The 23,979-nt window shown below is 35.8% G+C and overlaps 3 protein-coding genes across 6 annotated transcripts; 2 read left to right on the forward strand and 1 right to left on the reverse strand.

Moving 5' to 3' along the window:
- The first annotated feature begins 710 nt into the window (after nucleotides 1–710).
- Nucleotides 711–12,748, forward strand: LOC102625776 (cysteine-tryptophan domain-containing zinc finger protein 5-like). 4 transcript variants are annotated; one of them, XR_003067077.2, is made up of 12 exons: nucleotides 711–1,292; nucleotides 2,120–2,192; nucleotides 2,277–2,404; nucleotides 2,526–2,924; nucleotides 3,004–4,280; nucleotides 4,564–4,982; nucleotides 5,068–7,022; nucleotides 7,217–7,374; nucleotides 8,421–8,581; nucleotides 9,356–9,513; nucleotides 11,534–11,628; nucleotides 12,364–12,748. XR_003067077.2 is itself a non-coding variant. In XM_025102470.2 (11 exons), exons 1-11 carry the CDS (start codon nucleotides 1,197–1,199, stop codon nucleotides 11,537–11,539), a joined length of 4,830 nt encoding a protein of 1,609 aa, XP_024958238.1. In that variant the 5' UTR covers nucleotides 711–1,196; the 3' UTR covers nucleotides 11,540–11,946. The 4 variants fall into 4 exon arrangements, 2 of the variants coding, with proteins under 2 accessions (XP_024958238.1, XP_006489113.1); XM_025102470.2 differs by lacking the exon at nucleotides 12,364–12,748 and having other exon boundaries at nucleotides 11,534–11,946; XM_006489050.4 differs by lacking the exons at nucleotides 11,534–11,628; nucleotides 12,364–12,748 and adding an exon at nucleotides 10,102–10,662 and having other exon boundaries at nucleotides 712–1,292.
- On the reverse strand, nucleotides 12,564–15,000 carry LOC102618955 (pentatricopeptide repeat-containing protein At4g15720). The gene is made up of 2 exons (XM_006489202.4): nucleotides 12,795–15,000; nucleotides 12,564–12,700 (listed from the first exon to the last, which is right to left on the reverse strand). The coding sequence occupies exon 1, from the start codon at nucleotides 14,901–14,903 to the stop codon at nucleotides 13,086–13,088; it is 1,818 nt and encodes a 605-aa protein (XP_006489265.1). The 5' UTR covers nucleotides 14,904–15,000; the 3' UTR covers nucleotides 12,564–12,700; nucleotides 12,795–13,085.
- A 2,798-nt stretch (nucleotides 15,001–17,798) lies between these two features.
- LOC102625494 (protein SRG1) lies at nucleotides 17,799–19,669 on the forward strand. The gene is made up of 4 exons (XM_006489049.4): nucleotides 17,799–18,137; nucleotides 18,305–18,552; nucleotides 18,678–19,005; nucleotides 19,112–19,669. The coding sequence occupies exons 1-4, from the start codon at nucleotides 17,877–17,879 to the stop codon at nucleotides 19,370–19,372; spliced, it is 1,098 nt and encodes a 365-aa protein (XP_006489112.1). The 5' UTR covers nucleotides 17,799–17,876; the 3' UTR covers nucleotides 19,373–19,669.
- Nucleotides 19,670–23,979: the final 4,310 nt, after the last annotated feature.

Raw genomic sequence — 23,979 nt, forward strand, 5'->3', positions numbered from 1 at the left:
CGAAATTTTTAATGGGTGGAGAATGGGGTAAGCCTCCCCACCCCCCATCCCACCATATTGCCATCTCTAAAAGTAGGGGAGAATGAGAGAGAAAAAAAGATAAAAATTTTAAAAAATAAGTTATTTTAATAGGTATTTTAGATATTTTAAGTTAAAATAATAAAAAGAAGAATAATGAGATGAGGAAGTCAAATATTACTACTATTCAATTTAACAAATAAGTAGAAAGTGTAGGCCAATTAAACAGAAATTTTTATCAAACCCTTTAAATATGTCATCTCAGGAAACTAATGTTTGATGTGAAATCGACGTTAATAAAACTAGAAAAGATATTTAAGAAAAAGATATATATTGGTAAAGTTAGAGATACCATGGCAGATCATGAATTAGATGTTTAGAAATATTATGAGCTAACATTGTATGAAGAAAATTTGAGAAACATTTAACATGAAAAACAAGAAAAAAAAAAGAAATTGTAAATGATTGATGCTTGCATGTGGAGCAAAAACTCAGCAACCGTCCGCATCGCGAGTCGCTATATTAAAGACTAAACGGCGTCGTTTCAGACATAACAACTCGTACTTCGATTATCACGCGCCAGCAACAGCCTACAAAACTAAGAGCGCCAAATTGAAAAAATATACACACGCGCACAAGCGCACAATCGCACAATTAAGGGAAAAAGTAAATGATCAAATAATAAATAATCAAATCAACCATAAAATGAAAATTCACAATCACCAAACAGAAAAGGAAGCCATAGAACAGAACACACAGCTCTCTGTTTCCCCTTCTCATCTGAAAATAAAAACGAGAAAGAGGAAAGCTTGAAATTTCGACTTTGATTCCGAGGAAACTGGAGTCATACTGTTTGTTTTGCCGTTCAATTTCCATTTGAATACCACTAAATCAAACTTGATCGTGATTGTAATGGAGTAATTATAAAATATTAAACAATCACCTTTTGTTTTCAAATTTATTTGATCTTTGATTAGTGTTGTTTTTTTTTTTTTTTTTTTTTGAAAACCGAACGAGTAGTTGTTTTCCGGTGATTTTCCTTTTAGTGGTTACTTCTTCATTTTTCCGACTGATGTTGGATTTTAGGGAAGGTGGAGGGTTAGGGTTTTGGGGTTAGTGTTATGGTTAAGTTTTATGATAAGTTAGATTATTGATTTTAATGATAGTTTTGGGGTGTGATGATGGAAGAGAATTCTGAGCTTGAAGAAGGAGAGGCTCACTGTTGCAAGGGTGATAAAGACAACATTGACCCTGATACTGATCTCTCTTACATTGTAAGAGTTTATTTTGTTTTTCTGTTTCATTCTAGTTATTTTTTTTAATTAACATAATCTGGAAATATAAAATTTGAATTTTCAGAAATCATGCTATTGTGTAATCAAATTAAGACTTAATGGTAATCAAGTTAAATAATGTCTTCTTTATGCAATGTATTGGTTCAAAGCTGTTAACATTCTTTAGTGGATTAGTTGAGTAAACTTAGTCATCGTAAAAACATTTGTTGTCTGGTTGATTATGAGCTTTTTGGTTTTTGAAAATTGAGACTTCTGTTTCCTTGCAACTGAGACTATAATGCTGACTGAGACTACAATCCTGAATTGCTTGCTTTAGGATGGAAAATTATTTGAAGAATGGAGTTTAAAATTTTTTGTTCCTGCTCAATACGTTATCTGGCATTGTTCTTAATGTGTTGGAAAAAAGGTTGGGGATAAGGGAGAACACAGCGCAGATAAATGTTCCTTTCTGAAATATTGATACAGAATTATTAGCTTTCCAATGAACTTATATGGTCTATGGGCTAGAGTTTGAAAGTCAATTGACCTCCGCTGCAGCTAGACTATCATTTACTCTTCATATGATTCAATTGTTTAATTGACATCAGAAACTGGTTTGCCAGAATGAGTTGATGAATATAATAACTGAAAGTATGTGAGATTCCTTGGGGTGCACATACCTTCTACAGTAGTACTTGATAGGCTTGTTTATTACTTCTTGTTCCTCAAGCTGGTTGCATCACATTTTCTAATTGACTTTTATTCAAATGTTTCTGATTCAATAAACAAAATGGCACTTGTAAATGTTTCATTTATGTTGCTTGAAGGATGAGAAAGTTCAAAATATTTTGGGTCAATATCGTAAAGATTTTGAAGGCGGGGTTTCTAAGGAGACTTTGGGTAAGTGGCTTTATGGAACTTAAAGTAAAGTAAACACAGATTGCATTTGTAGAATTTAATGTTATGAGACTTTAATTTTGACAGGGGCAAAATTTGGTGGTTATGGCTCTTTTTTACCTACTCATAAACGTTCTCCCTCCAATTGTTCACATGCAAAGACTCCACAAAGTGACTCCAATAAACTGATATCTCAATGTAATTTATCCATGGAGGTATATGCAAAACTTTTCTTTGATTTTTTGACTTCTGCTAGGAAACAGGTCTACACAGCTGGCAATTTGCGGCTTGGAAATTGTAGTTTACTTTAGCACTTTGGGTTATGTCTCTGTGTAGGGCTCCTCCCAAAATTTTCAGCCTGTCTCAAATGTGTCCTCCTTCATGAGGCTTGGCACTGTTTCCTGCATTGACCATCCATTGCAGAATTCAGGGTTGCCATCTGGGGATGTTCCTATGAAGCATGATTTGTGCTTATCTTCTGCTCGAGTTGCTGAGAAGTTTAATATTAAAGATGAATGTTCAAGCAGGTCAGGCAATCTGACTGACCCAAGAACACTTAGGGTTCGAATAAAAGTGGGCTCTAATAAAATGGTTCGCAAAAATATGGCTATATATAGTGGTCTTGGGCTTGACAACTCTCCATCTTCATCATCGGGGAACAGTGCTGAGGAAAGTGGAGGAATGAATCTTGTATCTCGAGAGACTGCTGATGAATCTCCCACTAGCATTCTTCAGGTAGATTGTGTTCTAGTAAATTCATTTTGTTAGTCTCTACTTGAGTTTCTAGGGGTCTCATGGTTTTTGTGTTAAACAGGTTATGACTTCATTCCCGGTCCCTGGAGGTGTGCTGGTATCACCTCTTCATGACAGTCTGTTTTGCTTGACAAGAAAGGAAGTGCTTTTGAGAGACAGGGAACATGTGCCTTCCCTTAAGGGTAGTCAAGAACATTATGCCACGTCGGTGGACAAATCAGTTGCCAGTATGGGCAATAGGAAACTGTTAAAGGAGAAGAAAGCGAATTTATTGGGAAAGATTTCAAGGCCAGTAGAACAAAAGCATGGGGCTGATGCAAAGGATGAGAATGACACAGCTTTTCCGAAGAAAAAGTTAGAAAATGAGACCCCTGGAGGCAAGGAGATAAATCATAATAATGCAATCAGTATATCTCTTTCAAATCCAGAATGTGTTTTTGATTCAGTGAAAGGACTGGGAAGAGCATCTGAAGTCTCCAGTGGGGTTGATAAGGATGAGGCAAGTGACAGATTGTTTTCATCCAACTTAGAGAGACAGGATTCGTTTGAGTCAATATCTGGCCACAGTGGCAAGAGTCAGAAGAATGGTAAAAGTAGGTCAGTAGTAAAGGTTTCAGAACAGGTGGGGATAAATTCTCATCATGAGGTCTTAGGTTACCTTGGGGACAGTGGCAGATACAAGGAAAGAAAAACACATGCCCTTTTAAAAGTTTGTTCTGGTGCATCGAAATGTAATGATGATACAATAGTTCCTTCAAAACAAAAGGTTGGCAATAAACCTTCTATTCAAGTGGAAGATGAAATTAAGTCATTCAGTGAGAGGGAGGTGCCACTCGTTGAAGGTAAGAAGGCAAAAGGTGACCACAGTAGGCGAAAGGCTGGTGTTGTTTCAATAAAGGAAAGCTTGAGGGATGGTGTGGGTGTGGCACCAAAAAGTGTGGCAACCACTGGTTATGGTGCTTCTACATGTCAAAGTAAGATGCAGAAGTTGAAATCACAGAAAGACATTAATAAGACTAGAGTTATCCATGAGGATTCTTTGGATACAAATTTGAAACAGACAAATAATCAATTGGAGAGAACATCCGGCAATAAACCAAGTAAAAAAGGTGATAGTCAGGTGACGCGTGAGTTGTCCATCAAAGATGCTCCATTCACGGTTCCCTCTACCTATGAAGGCAGGCATGGTACCGATATGGTTCCAGCAGTAGGGGATCCTGTATTTATAAATGAAAATTGGGTCTGCTGTGACAATTGTTATAAATGGCGGTTGCTACCATTTGGTACAATTCCTGAGCATCTCCCTGATAATTGGTTGTGTAGCATGCTAAATTGGCTGTAAGTTCCATCGTCTTATTTTTGGTTTGTACTTTGAGCTGGGAATTCTAGATTATCTAGTGAAAGCAATCTACACTGTTAAGCAATACTGAAGATGAGTTCTTATTTTGTTTTTATTTCATGTTGTTCTCATGATATACATATGTGCTCAATCTCTTTCTCTATATATGTTTTGATACTTTGTATGTCTTTGCATAAATGCATACAGGCTCATGGTTATGTAGACATTTGTATAGCTTACCTCTTTTTGTCTTATTTTTGTGCCTTGGCAAATGTTATCTAGGCCCAGAATGAACCATTGTGACATCAGTGAAGAGGAAACAACAAAAGCTCTTTATGCATTATACCAACTTCCGGTAACTGAGGGTCAAAATAATCTTCAGAGCTATGCTAATGGACCTGCATCAGTGATAACTTTAGATCATGGCCAACATCTTGACCAGAAACACCAGAGTCCTGATTCTGCTGCCATATCAGTTCGAGCAAAGAAAAGAGCATGTGACAATGGTGGGATTCAGATATCAAACACCACAAAGAACCGCCTGCAGGATTCTCTGAAAAATAGAAGCTTAAATGAGAAGAACCACCCTCCTTCAGAATCAAAGGAAATGAAGGGATCAAGTTCTCTCCATTTCATCAAGTCATGCAACTCAGATTTTGATAACAGCATAACTAAGCAGAAAAAAGAGCAGATGAATGGAGGTGTTGTACATGTTTGCACTGATTCTGCTGGCTTTCACTAGCAATTTGATGGTGTATAACAGTTTTCTTCGTATTTTATTTGCAGGGGATTCCAAGAAATTAAAGATGAAAAAGAAAAGAGATGCTGATCAACCTGGTTATGGATCTTCTAAAAAGGCTAAGATAGAAGTTGCATATAAAGCTGATAGACACAGGAAATCTGCTGTGGTCAGTGGGAAGTTAGTTCTCAAACCAAATGCTGGTTTGAAAACTGAGGCAAATGGGAAGAATATTCTGAACGAGCCTGAGGATGCAAAGTGTGATGCAAAGAACAGGCTGCTACTTTCTAGAAAGAAATTGGGAGGCCAAGCTGGGGTCTTATCAGTTGGTGGGTCCTTTGATGTGAGAATGCAAGATAAAAGAAATAATTCTCAGACAAAAAGGAAGCGGCAGGGCAACCAGAATGGGCATGATAGCAAGGAGTATGCAAAGGAGGAAAGCAGTGAGAGTGGACTTGGGAGGGAAAAGAAATCCAGGGTTCAGAAGACTGAGGGTAGGAAGTTCAGAGGAAATAAAGGTGCTGATGATAAATCTAACAACATTGGGGCATCTTTATTTTCAGCTGAACATTACATGGTTGATGGTATGGCAGATGTCAGAAGTGTTGATATGGGCCAGAAAAACCGAAAAAACAGAAGAGATTTTGCATTTCAACGGACTTCAAATGCCATAGAGCCAGTAAGAAGGCATTTTGGATCTGGAGAAGTTTCTGTGGCTGCCACTTCAAGCTCTTCAAAGGTTTCCAATTCTTGCAAAAACAGAGCAGACTATGAAGCATTGAGAGGTTCACCAGCAGAATCAGTTTCGTCATCCCCATATAGGACCTCCTCCTATCCAGATAAGTTTACATCTGCAGCAGAAGACATTTTAGGGAAAGATGATGGTGGAACTGACTGTGTTCTTGTAAATAACAATTGTAAAAGGTTCTTGGATGGGGAAGGTAATGGTGAGATTAATCGATCTGGGACAGCCAGTAAGGAGAACGATTCCTCTAACTTTCTTCCTCAACCCACCAAAATTTCTTCCCCTGATTGCCATGACGGTAATGTCAATCATACAAGCACCCACAAATCCAAAGTTCCGTCTGAATTTGGGGATGGCCATTTCCTTAATGGTGATACAGATTCTTCTGAACGTCATCAGCACATCATTGATATGCATGGTATCGAACACAGTGATGATGAGGGTAGAGGGACTCAGAAAAGCCATGAAAATGTGTTACTACCACAGAAAGTTGATTCGGGCTACTTCTTGCTGCAAAAGGACAGCATTAGAAGCCATGCCACTGCTGCTCATAGAGACAGGATGAAGATTTCTGATTCATCAAGTGAGCATGGTGATTTTTACTTGAAGAAGAGCTTGAAGCATGAGTCAGATACTCATGTCGACCATAATGTACACCACTGTGAAATAATATGTGAGGGTAAAAACAGATTTCCTGAGAGGTCTAGGTCTAAGTTGCACAAAAATGGGAAAAATCACATTAGCAGGACGGAGCATGAAAGACAGATGCCAAGTGATTGTAGGATGGAAAACCAGGTTATAGTAAGAGAGCAGCATGATTCAGATGTCAAATTGTGCACTGGCACAAAAAGGGAAGATGCCTCCCAATGGAACCTGGTGCAGGATCTTGATGGTGAAGTAAAAGCTACCCAGTTAGACAGGGGGACAGTAAATGGGATGTCAATGTTGCTTTCAAGTGAAAGCAAATATGGACAGAGTAAAAATGGTTGGGGGCCAGTACCAGGGTCCCAACAGGGAGGGATGTTTAATGAAGTTTTGATTGATAATTCTTGCAAAGCTGATGTGATGAAAGCATCAAAATATCCTGGAAATGAGGGTAAGAAGAATGAATTAAGCCTCAGCTTGGAACATCACTTACCTGATGTAATCAAAGATCTCAAAGCTTCAATTGATATAAGTATGAAATCCTCCAGCCAGAATGCTACGATTGCCCTCAAACAAGCCAAGGAGCTCAGAGACTATGCAGATCGCCTTAAGGTTTCTCTCTTTCTTGATTGTAGGTTTTAGACTATTTCTGGGATTGATATGCAACATGCAGGCACGAGGGGGATGGGGGGTTGGGGCCTTGGTGTTGGGTTGGGGGTGGGGGTGGTTCGCACGGGGGACGCGGGGTGTGGGTGCTAAAGATCTGTTCTATGTCTAACTCTTAGCTTGGTTTCATTGTCTTCTAGGGCTCTGGGTTTGACTTTGAAAGTAATGAGGCTTACTTCCAATCTGCCTTAAAGTTTTTCCATGGAGCTTCGCTTCTAGAAACTTGCAACAGTGAGAGTGGGAGAAATGGGGAGATGACTCAAATACAAGCATATAGCACTACAGCTAAACTCTGTGAGTAAGTGAAGCTTACAAAGTTATAATAAAATTGCTGTTCTTGCTATATCGTTCCAATTTCAGTTAATTGCTTGTATATATGCTGAGCTATCTGCATAATTAAGTGTGTCTATAGATATTTTTCTCATCTGGTTCATGTTGTGCTAAGTATGTAACTTTTGTATTTTGAAACAAAATAAAAAAGTATGTGACTTTTTTGTGGTGCCAGTTAGGTCAACTTGTAAAATTGCTTGGGCTCGTACAAGAGATCTAGGGTTCTAACCCTGTTCACATGGGTGGGAGGGGATTTAGTTTCATTTGGTGCAATGTTTAATAATAAAAAAAGCAAGTATATTTTAATCAAGCTTTTGAATTTATTGTAATTACTCTTCCCAAAGTGCCCCTTAGGAAATTTCATATTTGTGAAAGGAAGCTGTTACTTAGTTTAGGAGGAATATAAATCATATTCACTTGATCTACCTTTATTCGAGTTTCTGATTTGTTAGTTGCAAGAACTTCAAAAGAGAAATGAAGTCATAGTTTCAAGTGTTTTTGTGTCTGATGCCATATGCTAGCTGAAAATGCTGTTTTTCCATTATTTTAGACTCGACTGCAAGATGAAGCCATTTACTACAGTTTAGCTCTAGTAATGCTCGTTTTAAAAACATATATCAGATATGGAAGCCAATTCATTTTTTTGGGAGCTCTCTACTTTTCTTACTAGAAACAACTTGCTTGGCTTCTTCATTCATAGGATAACATACAGAACATTCTTATGTTGTTATTCTCATGTTCAATGTTTTTGCTTCACCTGAAGTTTGATTTGGTAAAGAATATGGTCCATGCTTTAGCATTGTATGTGTGTGCATAAATATAAATTGTTCTAACAAACATAATGTTGGCGGAGCTATGTGATTTTCATTCCACATCATTCAGTTTATGTGATCTACACATCCTCTGAAACCTGAGAAGTTGTATGCCTGTTGATGTTTTTTCTGCAGTAGAATGATTCAAATGTCATTTTTATATGTTTGTGTCTGTATCTATGCTGAATCCTTGAATGCACAGATTCTGTGGGCAGGAGTATGAAAGACGTCAAGAAATGCCTGCTGCTTCTTTGGCTTATAAATGCATGGAGGTGGCATACATGAGAGTAGTTTATTGCAAACAGTCTAGTACAAGTAGAGACCTGACTGAGCTGCAAGCAACTTTACACAAGACATCTCAAGGTAATCAAATGCATTGTTGATTGGTATGGATACTCAGGCTTGTTTCTATTTAGTACACTCTGCTTTAGTATAGGGATACTTCCGTTTTGCGCTATTTTTTTTTTTTTAAATACGAAAATGAGAAGTCTTTTCTTGAAAGAATTGCCTGATTATATGACAGAGAAAAGCAAACCACTAACCAGATATTTGCAATTTATTTTTTCTCTTTTTTTCCCCCACTTTTTGGGTTGGTATGTGCCCTGCGGGGTATCATTATTAGTTCTTTTGGGACTCTTTATGTGGCTGTTTTGGCCCCTCCCCTCTTCCAGCTGAACCCTAGAGCTGAGTTGCTGCTCCTCTTTAGCTTATAACAATGTTTGGTGGGTGGAAGTTTGTAAGAAAAGCGTATACTGTTAATTTATTTGAGCTGTTAATATTGACTGTTAAAACGAGTAAGATTTCTTATACTGTTTTGGAGTTGGATTTTGTGCTAGAATTACTTTTAAACTTTTGCTCTTGGTGCTCTAACTTAAAATTAAGAGTGAATGGGCATTTTTCCTTTTAATAAGGGGAAGTTTTCCACTCGAAAACTGATTACAAAAACACGAAATCCTGTTCTATACTTGTGATATTTTTTTAGCTAAGCAACTGTTACTGCCTAGAATTCTCCAATGTGATTTATGTTGTTGATAAGAAGATATGTTTTATACCTTGACCTAAGAAGACAACAAGGTAATGAAAGTGTACTCTCAAAGCTTGAACTTGGTGCAATGCTTACTTGGATTATTTCTTCAGGTGAATCTCCATCTTCTTCCGCATCAGATGTTGATAGCTTAAATAATCAAATGACAGCAGATAAGTCGCTTACATCCAAGGGTAAGGGTTGTCATGTTACCGGAAACCGTATCGTTGTCGCTCGAAACCGCCCAAGCTTTATTCGGCTTTTTGACTTCGTAAGTTGATTCATCCGATATATGGTATTGCATATCTGTTCTACTTTTATATTTTATTTTGGCTAGAAAGACTTGTGTATCGTATCTACCTCATTGATGGGTACTGTGGCCAACGGCCATGTCTGCTCCGATGCACATCACTTAGATATGTTGCAATTTTTTACGAGATGTAGAGCAAGTATATGGAAAACATAATGGAGAAATATATGAGAGACTTCTTAGAATTCTTTTTTGTGTGATGAACTTCTAAGAAGGTGAATGCAAATGCTCAGCCATTGATATACACTATATGGTTTTAATGTTCCTGGATAATCTTACTGTCTTGAAAGTTTGTAAGATAGGTTTCTGGTTAATCAGCTTTTTGATTGCTTCAAAGTAAGACCTGTTTTTATTTTGGGTTGATTTCTGTTGTTGTTAGTGGCTGGCTAATTTAAGCAATCTCATCAGAATACAGAAGTTATCTGACAATTCAATTAGATTTGTTGGTGATACTAGTCATGGTGATAGTGGGTCCTCTTTTTTGGCTGCATTTTGTTAGAACTTTTTGTCAAGGTGAATACATCAGCATGTATGTTTACTATTTTGCAGACACAGGATGTAGATTTTGCCATGGAGGCGTCAAGAAAATCCCTGAATGCCTTTGCTGTAGCTAGTGTAACCCTGGAAGAGGCTCAAAATAGAGAGAGTATGCCTATTATTAAGAGAGTGATTGAATTCAGCTTCCAGGATGTAGAAGGATTCTTACGCCTGGTTCGGCTTGCAATGGAGGCCATAAACCGTTCAGGTTTTGGTGTCATTAGAGATTAACATAACACTTTGTAGTTGTGCTATTCTGGTTTGCATTCCTCCAGTGGGGTAGGTATTGGAAAGAAAAGGTGTCTGCCCAGACCTGCACTTGTTAGATCTGCGTACATGTGTACATAAATCAATTCACAAATTTTGTAAACTAGTTTTTTCAGTCTTCAGCTTGGTGTTGATATAGATAAGGACAAAGCATTATTTCCCATGACTTTTCTTGGTTGGAAAAAAAGAATAAAATCTCTACTTGTCTGGCAACACGAACCAAAGTTGTAAATTTTGGCTCCATATTTTGGAGTTTGAGGAAAAGTTATTATAGTGATTGGAAATCATTAGGCAACCATTTGATGAGATTGGCGAGGTCATTAAATTTTGTAATCATTGCTTTCAAATTATAATAGGATGGAACTGGCAATCCTTTGGGAAGGTTTGCCATATGTGGAACTGCCACTTTTGACATTATGCTTTAACCAAATCTGCCAGCCTCCCTTGTTCAATTATCTATTCAATTCTGCAGGTATGTTATATTTCTTCCTACCATTTTGGCATAACAAGGGGCTCTGATTCCTACTCTTTTGCTTTGAATCTACATTAAAATCCATTTCTCTGTAGTCATATTCATCAAGTGTCCTTTTGTTTTGGCTGAATCTTTGTTTTGTTTGCAATAAGTGAGATAAGTAAAAGCTCAAATGATTGTCATTGTTCTGCTGGAATATTTATTCTAGGAGCTTTTTCTGCTTGTAAATTAGAAATTGATCTCCATAATACAGGTTTGTAAAGATTGCATCATTTCTTTTCCAAGAGTGATCAGATCTTTACTGCATTTCTATTGTTGGTAGGTCATATGAATTCCGTAGGACTCTGTTAATTTTGCTTTAAAACGGGCAGCAGGGATTTCTCTCTCTTTCAGACAGCACTGCACTGATGGAGTTGGTCCTTTGATGAGGAGGCATACAAGCTGTTGCTCTCCCACCTTCTGCTGTACAGAGATTTAAATGCTAAAGCTGTTCTCTTTCTTTTGGTTCTGGAAGTGGCAATTTTCTGGGGGGATTATGACCATGCTTTGTTGGTCTCTCTTCAGGAACAGTTGGAGGCAATTCTTGTTGTTAGATTTTTATGCTTTTCATTTTTCGGAGTTTTAAATATGAGCTGACTTGCTATTTTGGAATATGGAGGTTTACATGTATTCCTGTGACATTGGATTTTTTTTTTTACCTGCAAGGACTAAGAGAATGCAACAGCTGCAAACACAAAAAGATGTTCCACTATGTCAAGACACGTCCTCCAAATTTCTGTCCAGCACCAGCCGTGGCGAAGGTTTACTTTTGTTCTTTTTATGTTGCATTAGGAGGGTCAAGTAGTGTTTCCATTTTTGCTTTCAGATTAACTTTTTGTTAGTTTTTCATTTAAGATGAATTTTATTTATTTATTTTTTGAAAAGATGAACTTTGATTGTTAATGCGGCTAAAATCAACTAAAATCAAGATCCGTGCCACATTAGCAATCCAAGAGCATGAACTCAGATGATGTGATAGCTTGTATCTGTACTTATTGTATCTAGAAATCGGTTAAACGTGTGCATTATAATACAGTTGTTATTAGTTTTGGCAATAATATTGACATTTTGGTTTTTAAGCTGGCTCTTGGAAGTTAATTATATTTTTCTGATTATTTGGTTGGATTTGAACAAAATGTTGCATGTACTTTCTTTTTCACCTATGTAAAACAGAGCGAAGCTTACTGTTATTGCAAAAGCCGGTCCAATTAGAACCTATATTTTGAAATTTTGAATGAGATGCTTTAGAAAATAAGTTCTATTGACATGCCAGAAAAAAAAAATGCAAGAAAATGCACCAACAGTTTTTGGCAGCATAGGGGAAGTGGCATAGTGATATTCCCAGAATTTTTACAATGACAATTACCATAGGATTATATGATGAGCATGTCTTTAGCTATATATGAAAATGCCTTAACACTATGTTGTTAATCCTCAAGCACAGAAACACTCTTCTACATTTGAATCATAAAATGTCATTACTTTTTGTTTCACAGGAGAAACCTGTGCTACAACTCGACATGCAAGAAACTATATATGTTTGAAATGGCGCTGGGAAAACATGCCATGTGACGAACGTGCATGTGAATCCTTAATAGAACGACCACGTAGCCGACTCATCCTTCAGCAGCAATTTTACACCTAGTCAAGCAACAGCTACATGGAAAATCCAGAGAAACAGTGATTGTTCACGCACGTCTATGGTTAACCTTAGCATGCCATGCATCTGCATACACCCACAAGCATGGACATGCGTACGTACTTGTTCTGTGTATCTGTGTGTAATAATTGAAGTTCAAGCCTCAAAATAGATTTGTCAACCAATCCGACTGGCTGCCAAAACAATAATTAATGAAAGAGAAATAAAATTTTTGTTTGACTTTTTCAGAATGAAATATAAAACAAGAAAAGACACAGAAATATCAACCTTTACTTGCGTTGCATTAGGTCACTTTGCCCGCTAGAATAAGTGCATGATGATGAATGTCTCGTCTTTAAATGCATTGCATTGAAAGAGTAGGGGGAAGATATATCAATAAAAAGGGCTGCTTTAGTATTGTCTTGTAATATTTGGTTGAATTCAGGAACTTAACGGTCTAATAAAATTCAGAGACTATATTTATCCAAATACGAACTTCTATTTTTGGCTTAATTGTCTTCGCTTAACATGAGAGTTCCGTTTGCGATTTAACATCAATGATCAGAACATTGGGGATAATCACCAAAAATCCCCGCAAGAGCAGGACCCATTTCTAAAGTGATGAAATCTATTAACATCTCTCACTACAAAATCTCTCTCAACAATGTCACTAATCAGTTTGAAAACGTCGTGACAATCCCTACACATTCTCAAGTTCTTCATTATTCTAATGGTGATGCCTTTTGGTATACTTATTAACCCAAAAGCCAAGGCCAATCTCTCACTGTGCAGACCCACTATTTCCTCTCTTGCCTCATCTTCCACGTCAACAAATACCAACCCAGTCTTCCCTCCTACATACCCTCTTTCCTTCATTTTCCGTTCGAGTTCTCTCAACAAACTCAAAACCTCGCTCCCTCTTTCAAACAATGCATTACCAGCATAGAATGCGTAGGTTTGATCCCTAATTTCAACCCAACTACAGCCGGGTTCTTTGTGAATCCCTGTTCGCTTCATTTCAGAGCGAAGACTATGAACATTTTCCCATTCCCCAGCTAATGCATAGGTGTTTGACAATGTGACATAAGCATTTGCTACTTGTTGATTGGATTCTATTAGCTGGTTACTAGCTTCAACTGCAATATCTACCCGTCCATGAAGCCTACTAGCCGAGAGAAGGGTGCCCCATAAGAGAGGGCCTCCATCAGGATCAACTTGTATAGATTTGGCTAGCTTGTAGGCCTCGTCAAGACGGCCAGTTCTGCCAAGCATATCAACGACACATGTATAATGCTTTGCATCAGGTATGATTCCGTACTTTCGATACATCGAGTCCAAGTGCTGAATGCCTTCATCCACTAGTCCTGAATGGCTACAAGCATGTAGTACACCGACAAATGTGACATCATTGGGTTTTATTCCTCTTGAAATCATCTTGTTGAACAAATCAAGTGAGAATCTCCCAAGGCCATATTTTGCCGCACCTACAATCATTGAAGTGTAGGTTACCACAGAAGGGTTTGATATTCTATTGAAGACCTTTTCAGAATAATTAACACATCCACATTTGGCATACATGTCAACAAGTGCGCTTGCAACCACATCATTAAACTCAGAACCACTGCGGACCACCACCCCATGCGCAACCTTCCCAGAAACTAATCTACCTAAACTTGCACAAGCATTAATCACACTAGCCAACATATGCTGATTTGGACGATCCCTCGACTGATAATTGAATTCTCTAAACATTTCTAGCGCTTCATGGCCTTGAGCATTCTGTGCATGAGCTACAATGATCGAAGTCCAAGAAACAACATTCCTACAACCCATCAAATCAAAAACCCGCCTTGCTCCATCAACATCATTGCATTTTCCATACATGTCAACAAGTGAAGAACCAACCACAAGGTTATATTGAAACCCAAAAGTTTCAATATGGGTGTGAATCTGCTTTCCCGTTATAAGATCCGCGAGCATAGAACACGCTTTGATCACTGTCGCAAAAGTAAACTCATTAGGCCAAACCAAGTTTCCAAGCATTTTTTGAAAGAGCAAAAGGGCAATTTGGGGTTGACCCATGTTAATGTAGCCAGCCATAAGTGAAGTATAAGACACAACATTCGGTTCAAGCATTTCGTCGAATAATTGACGAGCAACCTGGGTTTTTTTAAGCCTTACATAGCAATTTATGAGATGATTAAGGGTAAAAGTGTTACTTAAAAACCCAGATTTCAATATTTCTGAGTGTACTGAGGCTAAGGAAATCAAGTGTTTACATTCTTGAAGCTGCTGAATGAAATGGGCTTTGGTGTGACAAGAAGACCGTTTATTTTGGCGGGTAAGAGAAGAGGCGGCAAGGGTAAAAATGAGATTCCGGGTCAACGACTTTTTCATTGCTAAACAAATCGTCTCTTAAGCTACAAGCCAAAATATAAGATGAGGCTAGGACATTTTGGTCATTGCGGCTGAAAACCCCCTTGGAAAAGTAACTTTAAGGAGCCAGGGCCCGGGCCTTGGTTTCAGGCTTTCGCTGCCACTAATAAAACGCACTCAATTGCAAGCCCACAAAAGGTCAAAACAAAAACGTGCAAGACTACTTGGACTAGCACTAGAGTCATTTTGTATGGACACGTGTCGATCAGGGGCTGTTGGACTCTTATTCACGTTATGATAAGGGCATGTTCGGAGGGGACACAAGATTTTTTTTAATTTTATCTAATTTTAAGCATTGGAAGAATAAAAATCAAATTTGCCACGTACTTTGTGGATGGGTTCAAATTCACTCTTATTATAACACAATAGATTTTACTAATTTAACCAACTAATTAATTCTGCTGCAAAAGATTAACGCAGGACACATATTGTTTACAAAAATTTAAAGCGTTTACAAAAAGAAAGCACTTTGTTGTGTAACATTTGAAGGAGCTTTGTGAAATTCTTTTGTAAGAATTTCCTGGCAGAAATATCTCCAAACGCATATGAGTTTGAGCTATCAATGTTCATAAGATTTGTGCACGTCTTGTAAAACATCAACTATCAATTTAGATTTAGAAAAATATCCACCGTCCATCTGTTTTTTTAAATTTTTTTAAAAATACACAATTTTTTTTTTTGCTGGAATCCACATAAAGTTACATTTTATTTTACTTTTCTACTTCCGTTTGGAATCCGTTAAGGAAAACTAACGGAAACTTAAAAAAATGACTATTTTACCCCCAAACGAAAATTATAATTTCACTCTAAAAAATGCCAAAAATAATCAGATTTAATAATGAATATCATTATTGATACGTTAATGAAGTACAAAAAAAATCTTAACTACTAGAGATTATAACTCAATGAATAATAAAACTCTAAGTATCTTAAATTCAATTGATGGTTTGCGAGATTGAGTTATTTTTAATACTACTGTTATAATTTAGCATTCTAATTACAGACATAATTTTTTTATAAAAAAAACCCTGCATTTGATGGTTGTGGAATTAATTTCTTTATTGACCGATGAGAAAAATAATTAGATTTAATCTGATTATTTTTAGTAATTTTTAGGATGAAATTGAAAATTTCGTTTTGGGGGAGTAAAATGGTTATTTTTTTAGGTTTCCGTTAGTTTTCTTAACGGATTCCAAACGAAAGTAAAAAAGTAAAATAAAATGTAACTTTAGGTAGATTCTAAAAAAAAAATTATATATTTTTAAAAAGTAAAAAAAAAAAAAATGATCGGTGGATATTTTTCCTTTAAATTTTACTACTGTTCTTTGCAATGTCCCACTTTCACCAATTATGAAGAAGCAAAACAGAACTAATGACTCTTACTGGAACTAAAATTAACGGGCTTAAAACTTTTTCATTAGATGGTGAAAATGACAAAAACTTTTCAGAAAAGTGTCGCCATCCCCAGTTTCAAGTTTTCAATACCTATGCGAAAAGTAATTACCTGTTCATAGTCATGATGTATTAGTGTGGTCCATCAAGTTGTGGTCCAGAAGCACCTTTTTTTTTTTCCCCCACCTTACTGACCCAAATTGCGTAGTTATGCGGCTGAGCTTGATACAAATGCTAAAGAGCTCAAGTTAAAGGGTCCTAAAAGGCTTGGACGAAGGCAAAAAAAATGATGACAATTATCACTAGATTTGGTCTGCAGAAAATGAAGAAATGGTTTGGGAATGGCCCCTACTGGCTACTGCTTCTGCAAATATGTGTCAACTTATTGCACTAATACCACTGTAAGTTCTTTACAAACACTTAAGTTTCGGGAAAGTTTTCTCCTCTAGACTTGTTGCTAAGTTAATAGAAGGTAAGAGATGGGCAGTAACAGGTGTTGTAAGATTGGAATACTTCAGTTTCGGAAAATTTTCCTCCTCTAGTCTTGTTGCTAAGTAGATTGAAACCAGTTTGTGAGATTCAGAATGGCCAATAAATTAAGTGACATATTGGCCTAGACAATGCTCTTGCTCCATCCTTGTGCATTCATCACCCCATATAGGGAAGTGGGGAATTGAAAGAGCTTGACAATTGACAAAGATTTGATGTTGACTTTTTTTCTTTTTTTTTCGAATGAGATATACATATATGCGGATTTTGGAGGAAAGACAGATGGTAGCTAGGAAAGAGCAAGAGTTATGGTCCACTTCTCTGACAAATAAATTCAAGGGATATGAACAAATGAAGAGATAAAAAGTTTAGCAAGAGCATGCGAATTTTCTGGTCTCAGTCTTAATCAGAAGGAAATTTTGTGAAGATCTTTTCAGTCAGTTTCCCACTGAGGCAAAATTGATTTCAGCACTCAACGTTTATGTCTGTGCACCCTTCGTAAAGTTAAATTTCATACACTGCATATGAGCAAAGTATTCATTTTATTGCATATCTGCATGCATCAAAGTTCTCTTTGTTCAAACATTTTCTTTTGGCCAAATAACACTTTTTTTCTTTTTTTTTGAACTCTTAACATTTTGTATCACCTCAACAAATTTATTGATTGAACTTTCCTGCACTCACTATGAGTGAACACAACTTGCTATTAACATGTCAAAGTAAAAAAATTTCTCTAGCTTCATTTTTTATGGCATGCTTAAAAAAATGGATTAAAAAGAGAGAGAGAGAGAGAGAGAGATAGCAATTTTATATCTAGGCACTAACGCTTTCGGTGTTGTTTGGTGGATCGAAAGTGTCAATTGTGGTCCAAGCCCATTTTTTCCAATTTATGAAATGCAAAATATGGGGCCCCTACAAACCACACATAAGCACTGCGACAAAGTGCACATTTTTCTATAAATACAGACTTGTACAAGAGTTGAATTCCCAAGTAAAGCTTCATATATTTTTCTTTAGTTGCAGTTAGATTATCGCTTCAAAAACTCTGTTTCCATGGCTCCAGTACCAACTTTTCCCGTCAAAGTTGGTCAAATAGATGATGTTCAAGAGCTGAGAAAAGTCGAACCTAGCACAATTCCTGAAAGATTTGTTAGAGACTTGACTGAAAGGCCATCGTCACTGGCTACAGCTCTTTCTCCACCTGCTGGCATTCCCATCATCAACCTCTCAAAACTCATGAAGGGCAACCACGATGAATTTCACAATGAAATTTTAAACCTCGCAACTGCCTGCGAAGAGTGGGGATTCTTTCAGGTAAAGAACTGCAAATTCTGAAATTTTTAGAGTGCTTGACTGGTTGTAATGAACCTACTGTTTTTCCCCCTCACCACTCATATAAGCGGGGTTTGAACTACGGACCTGTTGTATGAACAAAGAGATTTTTTAAGTTCCCCACTAATGTTTTGAGTTATTTTCAACAGGTGATTGACCATGGGATTGAACTGAACTTACTCGAGAACATAGAGAAGGTGGCCAAAGATTTTTTCATGCTACCTTTAGAAGAGAAAAAGAAGTACCCCATGCTACCAGGGACAGTTCAAGGATATGGGCAAGCTTTTGTGTTCTCGGAGAACCAAAAACTTGATTGGTGCAACATGTTTGCCCTTGGTGTCGAGCCTCACTTTATCAGGAACCCAAAACTCTGGCCAGCAAAGCCAGCTGAGTTCAGGTAAAAATAATCATACCAAACTTGCAAGTTTCAATATATATATAGGTGAGTGTGTATTATGCTTAATTTTTTTTTTTTTGCCAAGTGTCACTCTCATAAATACGCATACCCTCTTAATTTTGCAGTGAAACTCTAGAGACTTACTCAAGAGATGTGAGAAAACTTTGCCAGTGTCTGCTCAAGTACGTAGCAATAAGCCTTGGCTTGAAAGCAGAAACTTTTGAAGAAATGTTTGGGGTTGCTGTGCAGGCTGTGAGGATGAACTACTACCCACCATGTCCAAGACCTGACCTTGTATTGGGTCTTAGCCCTCATTCAGATGGCAGTGCCCTCACAGTTTTGCAGCAAGGAAAGGGCAGCTCAGTAGGACTTCAAATTTTGAAAAATAACACTTGGGTTCCTGTGCAGCCTATTCCAAATGCACTTGTGATCAACGTCGGGGACACCATAGAGGTACCCAATATTGTAACGAGAAATTTTAATCTTTCGCTTCTCCTTTCAGCATCAATTTAATTCTTGTTGCTTTGCTGATTCCTGTTTTTTTATTTTTGTTACGCAGGTTCTTACAAATGGGAGATACAAAAGTGTTGAGCACAGGGCAGTGACACATAAAGAAAAAGACAGGCTTTCAATCGTCACATTCTATGCTCCAAGTTATGAAGTGGAGCTGGGACCAATGCCTGAGCTAGTGAATGAGAACAATCCATGCAAATATAGAAGATACAATCATGGAGAGTACAGTAAACATTACGTGACTAACAAGTTGCAAGGCAAAAAGACAATGGAATTTGCCAAGATTCAAACTCAAAACTCTACTTGAGAAAGGCTCCATCACTTGGTCCCCGACATTGAGGCACTCATAATAAGACTAAGCTTGAATTTTAATGTGGAAAAGTAGTAGTTTTATTATTAAAATTTTAGTTCTATTGGTGTTAAGCATAGTTTTTTTTTTTTTTTTTTGGGTTTGGACCTACTTATAATAAGTTTGCATGCTATGATGGACAACACTGTTGATGATTAGTATATATAAGCCAGTCAAATATATATATTTTCCTTGTCATATTGTGTATATTGGAAGCAAACAAGAATTTAGAATCGGATGCAAATGTTGCTTTTACTGTTAGCTCTGTTAGATTCTTAGTAAGGAAAGAATAATCCCATGATGTGGGGAAACACAATTCACTAATAAAAATATTTTTTGTGAAAGAATCAAACAAAAACCATCGGTCTTCCATTGTTTAAGGGAAAGTGCTAGAGCTTTTTCTCAATGGCGGAAGAGAAAAGAGCCCTCAAATCATGTGTGCATGTTGGTTCAGTTGGTACAGATTATTAATTGCTGCCAAGGGAATCAAGCACTAACCAAGCAAGTTGGTGCACAATGAGTCGAACCAGAAACCTTTATATAGGTTATAGCACAAAGCTGAGCTCAAGCTGACAAAGCAAAAACAAAAGATTAAAAAACTCGCGTCCTCAAAAGAATGTTTGATTGAGATTTTGTTAAAATGATGGCAAGTTAGGATTTCGAAGTGCCTTTTTATTCCAAGGACATTAAATAAATTGAATTTTGCTAAACTGGAAGTCATTTTATTATAAAATGAAGGGTAAAATCTCGTTTAGTCCTAATATTTTGAGATTAGTACCTGTTTAGTTTTTAAATTTTTTAAAAAATCTCAAAACATCCCCGACATTAAATTATTAGCACATTTCCTCTTACTTTTTGTTGCTTTTGGCTTAATTTTTACAATATTACATTCGTACAATAATTTTTTTTGAGCATTAGTAAAAAGAAAAAAAATTAATTATCAATTTATTCTCAAAAAATAAAATAGAAACAAAATTAATATATGTTATTTTTTTGGAACACACTGTTGAGGAGTTAATATATTAATTTTTTTAATAATGTCCAAAAAAATAGGTAATTTAATTATTTTTACAATAAAATATTTTTTGGACAGATGTAAGCTTTCACAAAAATTAATATATATTCTTTTTTGTTTTTATTTTATTTTTGGGGTTAAATTGATAATTTTTTTTATTAATTTCATAAAAAAATAATATTGTAAGAGGGTAATATTGTAAAAGCAAGTCAAAAGAAACAAAAAGTAACAGCATGAATGTCAATAATTTAAGAGTATGGATGTTTTAAGGCATTTTAAAAAATATAGGGATTAAATGGGCACTAATAATAAAATATAGGGGTAAAACGAGTTTTTACCCTAAAATGAAATAGTATTAACAATTAATAATAAGAAACAAATAAAACAACACTTAAATTGAGTACTTTAATAAAATTTTAAAAATTTGTAAAAATGAAAAATAATTTTGACCTTGTTTTAGCTATAGCTAAAACAGATATTTCTTTAGAGGAAAATACACGTGAACTCAAAACAGTATATGTTTAAAATGGCTCTCTATAATGGGTATTTGAATTCTCGAATTAATGAAAAACGCGTTAAGAAAATTTAATATTTGGTGTGAGTTGAAGAATCGCTCGAATCGTAGAGTCTTTTCCATCAGGTAAAAGAATATTAGATTATATGCACGATTTTTCCATCAATATCATGCTTCATGCATCACACAGATTCATCATCACACAAGATGTGACATAAACCGATTGGCGGAAGACCAAACAAAAGGTTCCCTAGATAACTGAACGATGAAAAAAGTTCAACAAGTTCATATATAAACATGATTAGCAAGAGAAATGATGAAGCAATTAACAACATAAGTGTAAATTTAAAAAGAAAAAATTGTATATGCAATAATCATAGCTACTTTGGGACTATGAATAATATGTACCTTAGAATGAAGACCGAAATAAGTTGGAATGCAAAATAAATACATGAATAAACAAAAGTTACCAACAACGTGAAAAAGTTACGGCTTGGACAGACGAAAGTGATGCAAGCAGCAGCTCAGTGGAAAGAATTAAATATATTTGACCGACCACGTAAAAAATGACACAACTTTGAAATTTTTTTTTTTAGAATGATTACACCCACTACCATCGATTTCCCCAGCCCATGGGAAAACGATTTGGTGCCCATTGTTTTCCTGTAAATCATAGCTTGTTAGAGTCCAATACATGGACAATAATGTAGGCAGAGCGACTTGAGTCCAAAATGGGTCGTATTCGGTTCAATGCTCTTATATACTAAGTGAATTTTTCCAAAATTTCTATGTTGTTGAGGTTTTGACTAATAATACTACCGAGAAGCTCTAATCTTATCTATCAGATTAGGCCTTTAGGCCAGTGGTTTCTTTGACGTGGTATTAAAGCAAAGATCTTGAGTTCGATTTTCATATCGATGTTGAGATTTATCTTTAATACTATTGTTAGATCCGCACGAGTAACTTACATAATTTATCTAACATGTATAAAGGGCCAAAAACCTAAAAAAAGAGTTTGGTGCTTAGTCACTGTGCAAGACTCAGAACCGTTACTTCCATGAACAAAAAAATGACAAGATTAAAAGTTGAAATGGAGCATTTCTTGACTTTTCCTTTGGGACGTTGAATCCTGGAGGGGCAAGAAATGTACGAGGCGCCATGCTTGAAGGTAAACAGTTAGAACACAACAGGAATACTAGCTAGGCCTCTAATTTTATGATTTTGACAACCCACTAACTGAGGACCAATTCGCTCACGCAAGTTTAAGTTACTGCAGTTGTTTACTTGGGAGTTCTTAGTATTTGTGGGAAACAATCTTGTCTGAAGAAACTCTTCATTGGAATTAAGATTTTTGAGGAGAATGAGCTCAGCGTAATTATTAAAATAATAATTTGTGATCTTGTAACTTTTAGTAAAAGTGGGAGAATTAGTTGAGTGTGGGGAATTTCTCTTCTTTTCTTAATGATCGAGTTAGAAAGCCAAGCGAACCGTCGATTTTGCTGCATTCACTTTCATTTTTGCACGCATATTCCAACTTGCCTTCTTGCGTTAATTGATTAATAATCACCCACTGATGACGATCTGATACTCGTGTCGATCTTCAAATGGAGGACGAACTTTGGAGAGATTGTCAATTTCTTACTACTGTAATTTATATATACCGTTCACACTTCTATTATTTTTATAATAACCAATAATCTCCCTAACAGCATAAATTTATAATAATACTCTATTTTTAAATACTTTTTTATTTAAATTTATTATAAATAAAATAAACGATATGAATAGAAACTAAATAAAAATTTTAAGTATTAAAAACAAAAAATATATATTTTGATGTGAAAAAAATTAATAATAAAATTTCTTTCTTATACTTTTTTATTTTGTAAACATTTTCTTCAAATAAATATTTTATAAGATTTTAAAATTAAATGTAAAAAGTAAAAGAAAATTATTTTATTATTTATTTTATAATAATTTCTTATTTATCATTTAAGTTTTCTTATAATAATTTTTTTATCATTTAATAATAATTTTCTTATATATTTATTATAAGAAAATGTTTATAAAATAAAAAAGTACAAAAAAATATTTTTATTATTAATTTTTTTCACATCAAAACATATATTTCTTATTTTTAATAATTAATTTTTTATTTTAATTTCCATTCATATAATTTATTTAATCTATAATAAATATAAATCAAGGGATATTTAAAAATAAAAATAATATTATAAATTTATGTTGTCATAGGAGTTATCGACCATTATAAAAATAACAGGGGGTAAATTGACAATCTTCCAACAAACTTTCACCAGAATTTCTAATAAAATACAAGGGTACAGAAAGTGTCCCTTTCGCTGAGACCCCACATTTAAAAGCCCACCGAAAAATATGCATTACTTTAGACTCATGTTTTTGTCATTTTAATTGTAAGTACCCGGCGCCGGTAGCTCAATAGCAATAACATTTAGGGATGGCAAAAATCCCCACGGGGACGGGTACCCTCGGGGATTTTCCCCATTCGGGGAGGGTACGGGGATAATTTTATACCCAATTTTTTTTTCGGGGAGGGGACGGGGAAAATTTTTTACCCAATTTTTTATTCGGGGAGGGGACGGGGATGAGGTGGAATCCCCATCCCCTACCCATTTCCCCATTTTAATTTTTAATTTTATTTTTATTTTTAAAATTACTAATAAATAAATAACAAAATTATAAATATTGTTAAAAATAATAAATATCAAAATAGTTGTATGTTGGGAAAGTGGTCACCTTTTGCCGGGAATTAGTTGAAGAGTATTAATTGAAGTTTTCACCAACTGTTTATTGCTTTGATTATACTGGTAGTAGTTCTTCTACTAGATCTACAGGGGATTCTTATAAGAAAGCAACCAAATGGATGATAGGTTTTGATGATTATGTAAACAATGGAGATTGTGCAGTTGTTGCAGATGAATTAGATTCATATTTGGATGAGAAAGTTATACCTCGGATGGAAGATTTTAATATTTTGAGTTGGTGGAAGACAAATGC

Source organism: Citrus sinensis, chromosome 1, assembly GCF_022201045.2.
Source record: "Citrus sinensis cultivar Valencia sweet orange chromosome 1, DVS_A1.0, whole genome shotgun sequence".
Lineage (NCBI taxonomy): Eukaryota > Viridiplantae > Streptophyta > Magnoliopsida > Sapindales > Rutaceae > Citrus > Citrus sinensis.

What these genes read in the sequence shown, in the direction of transcription:
- LOC102625494 (XM_006489049.4), top strand. Translation starts at nt 17,877, where the DNA reads ATGGCTCCAGTACCAACTTTTCCCGTCAAAGTTGGTCAAATAGATGAT. An exon ending in AAGAGTGGGGATTCTTTCAG is followed by an intron (nt 18,138 to 18,304) that starts GTAAAGAACTGC and finishes TATTTTCAACAG; the next exon opens with GTGATTGACCATGGGATTGA. An exon ending in ACGTCGGGGACACCATAGAG is followed by an intron (nt 19,006 to 19,111) that starts GTACCCAATATT and finishes TTTGTTACGCAG; the next exon opens with GTTCTTACAAATGGGAGATA.
- LOC102618955 (XM_006489202.4), bottom strand. Translation starts at nt 14,903, where the DNA reads ATGAAAAAGTCGTTGACCCGGAATCTCATTTTTACCCTTGCCGCCTCT.
- LOC102625776 (XM_006489050.4), top strand. Translation starts at nt 1,197, where the DNA reads ATGATGGAAGAGAATTCTGAGCTTGAAGAAGGAGAGGCTCACTGTTGC. An exon ending in TGTAGCATGCTAAATTGGCT is followed by an intron (nt 4,281 to 4,563) that starts GTAAGTTCCATC and finishes AATGTTATCTAG; the next exon opens with GCCCAGAATGAACCATTGTG. An exon ending in TTTACACAAGACATCTCAAG is followed by an intron (nt 8,582 to 9,355) that starts GTAATCAAATGC and finishes TTATTTCTTCAG; the next exon opens with GTGAATCTCCATCTTCTTCC.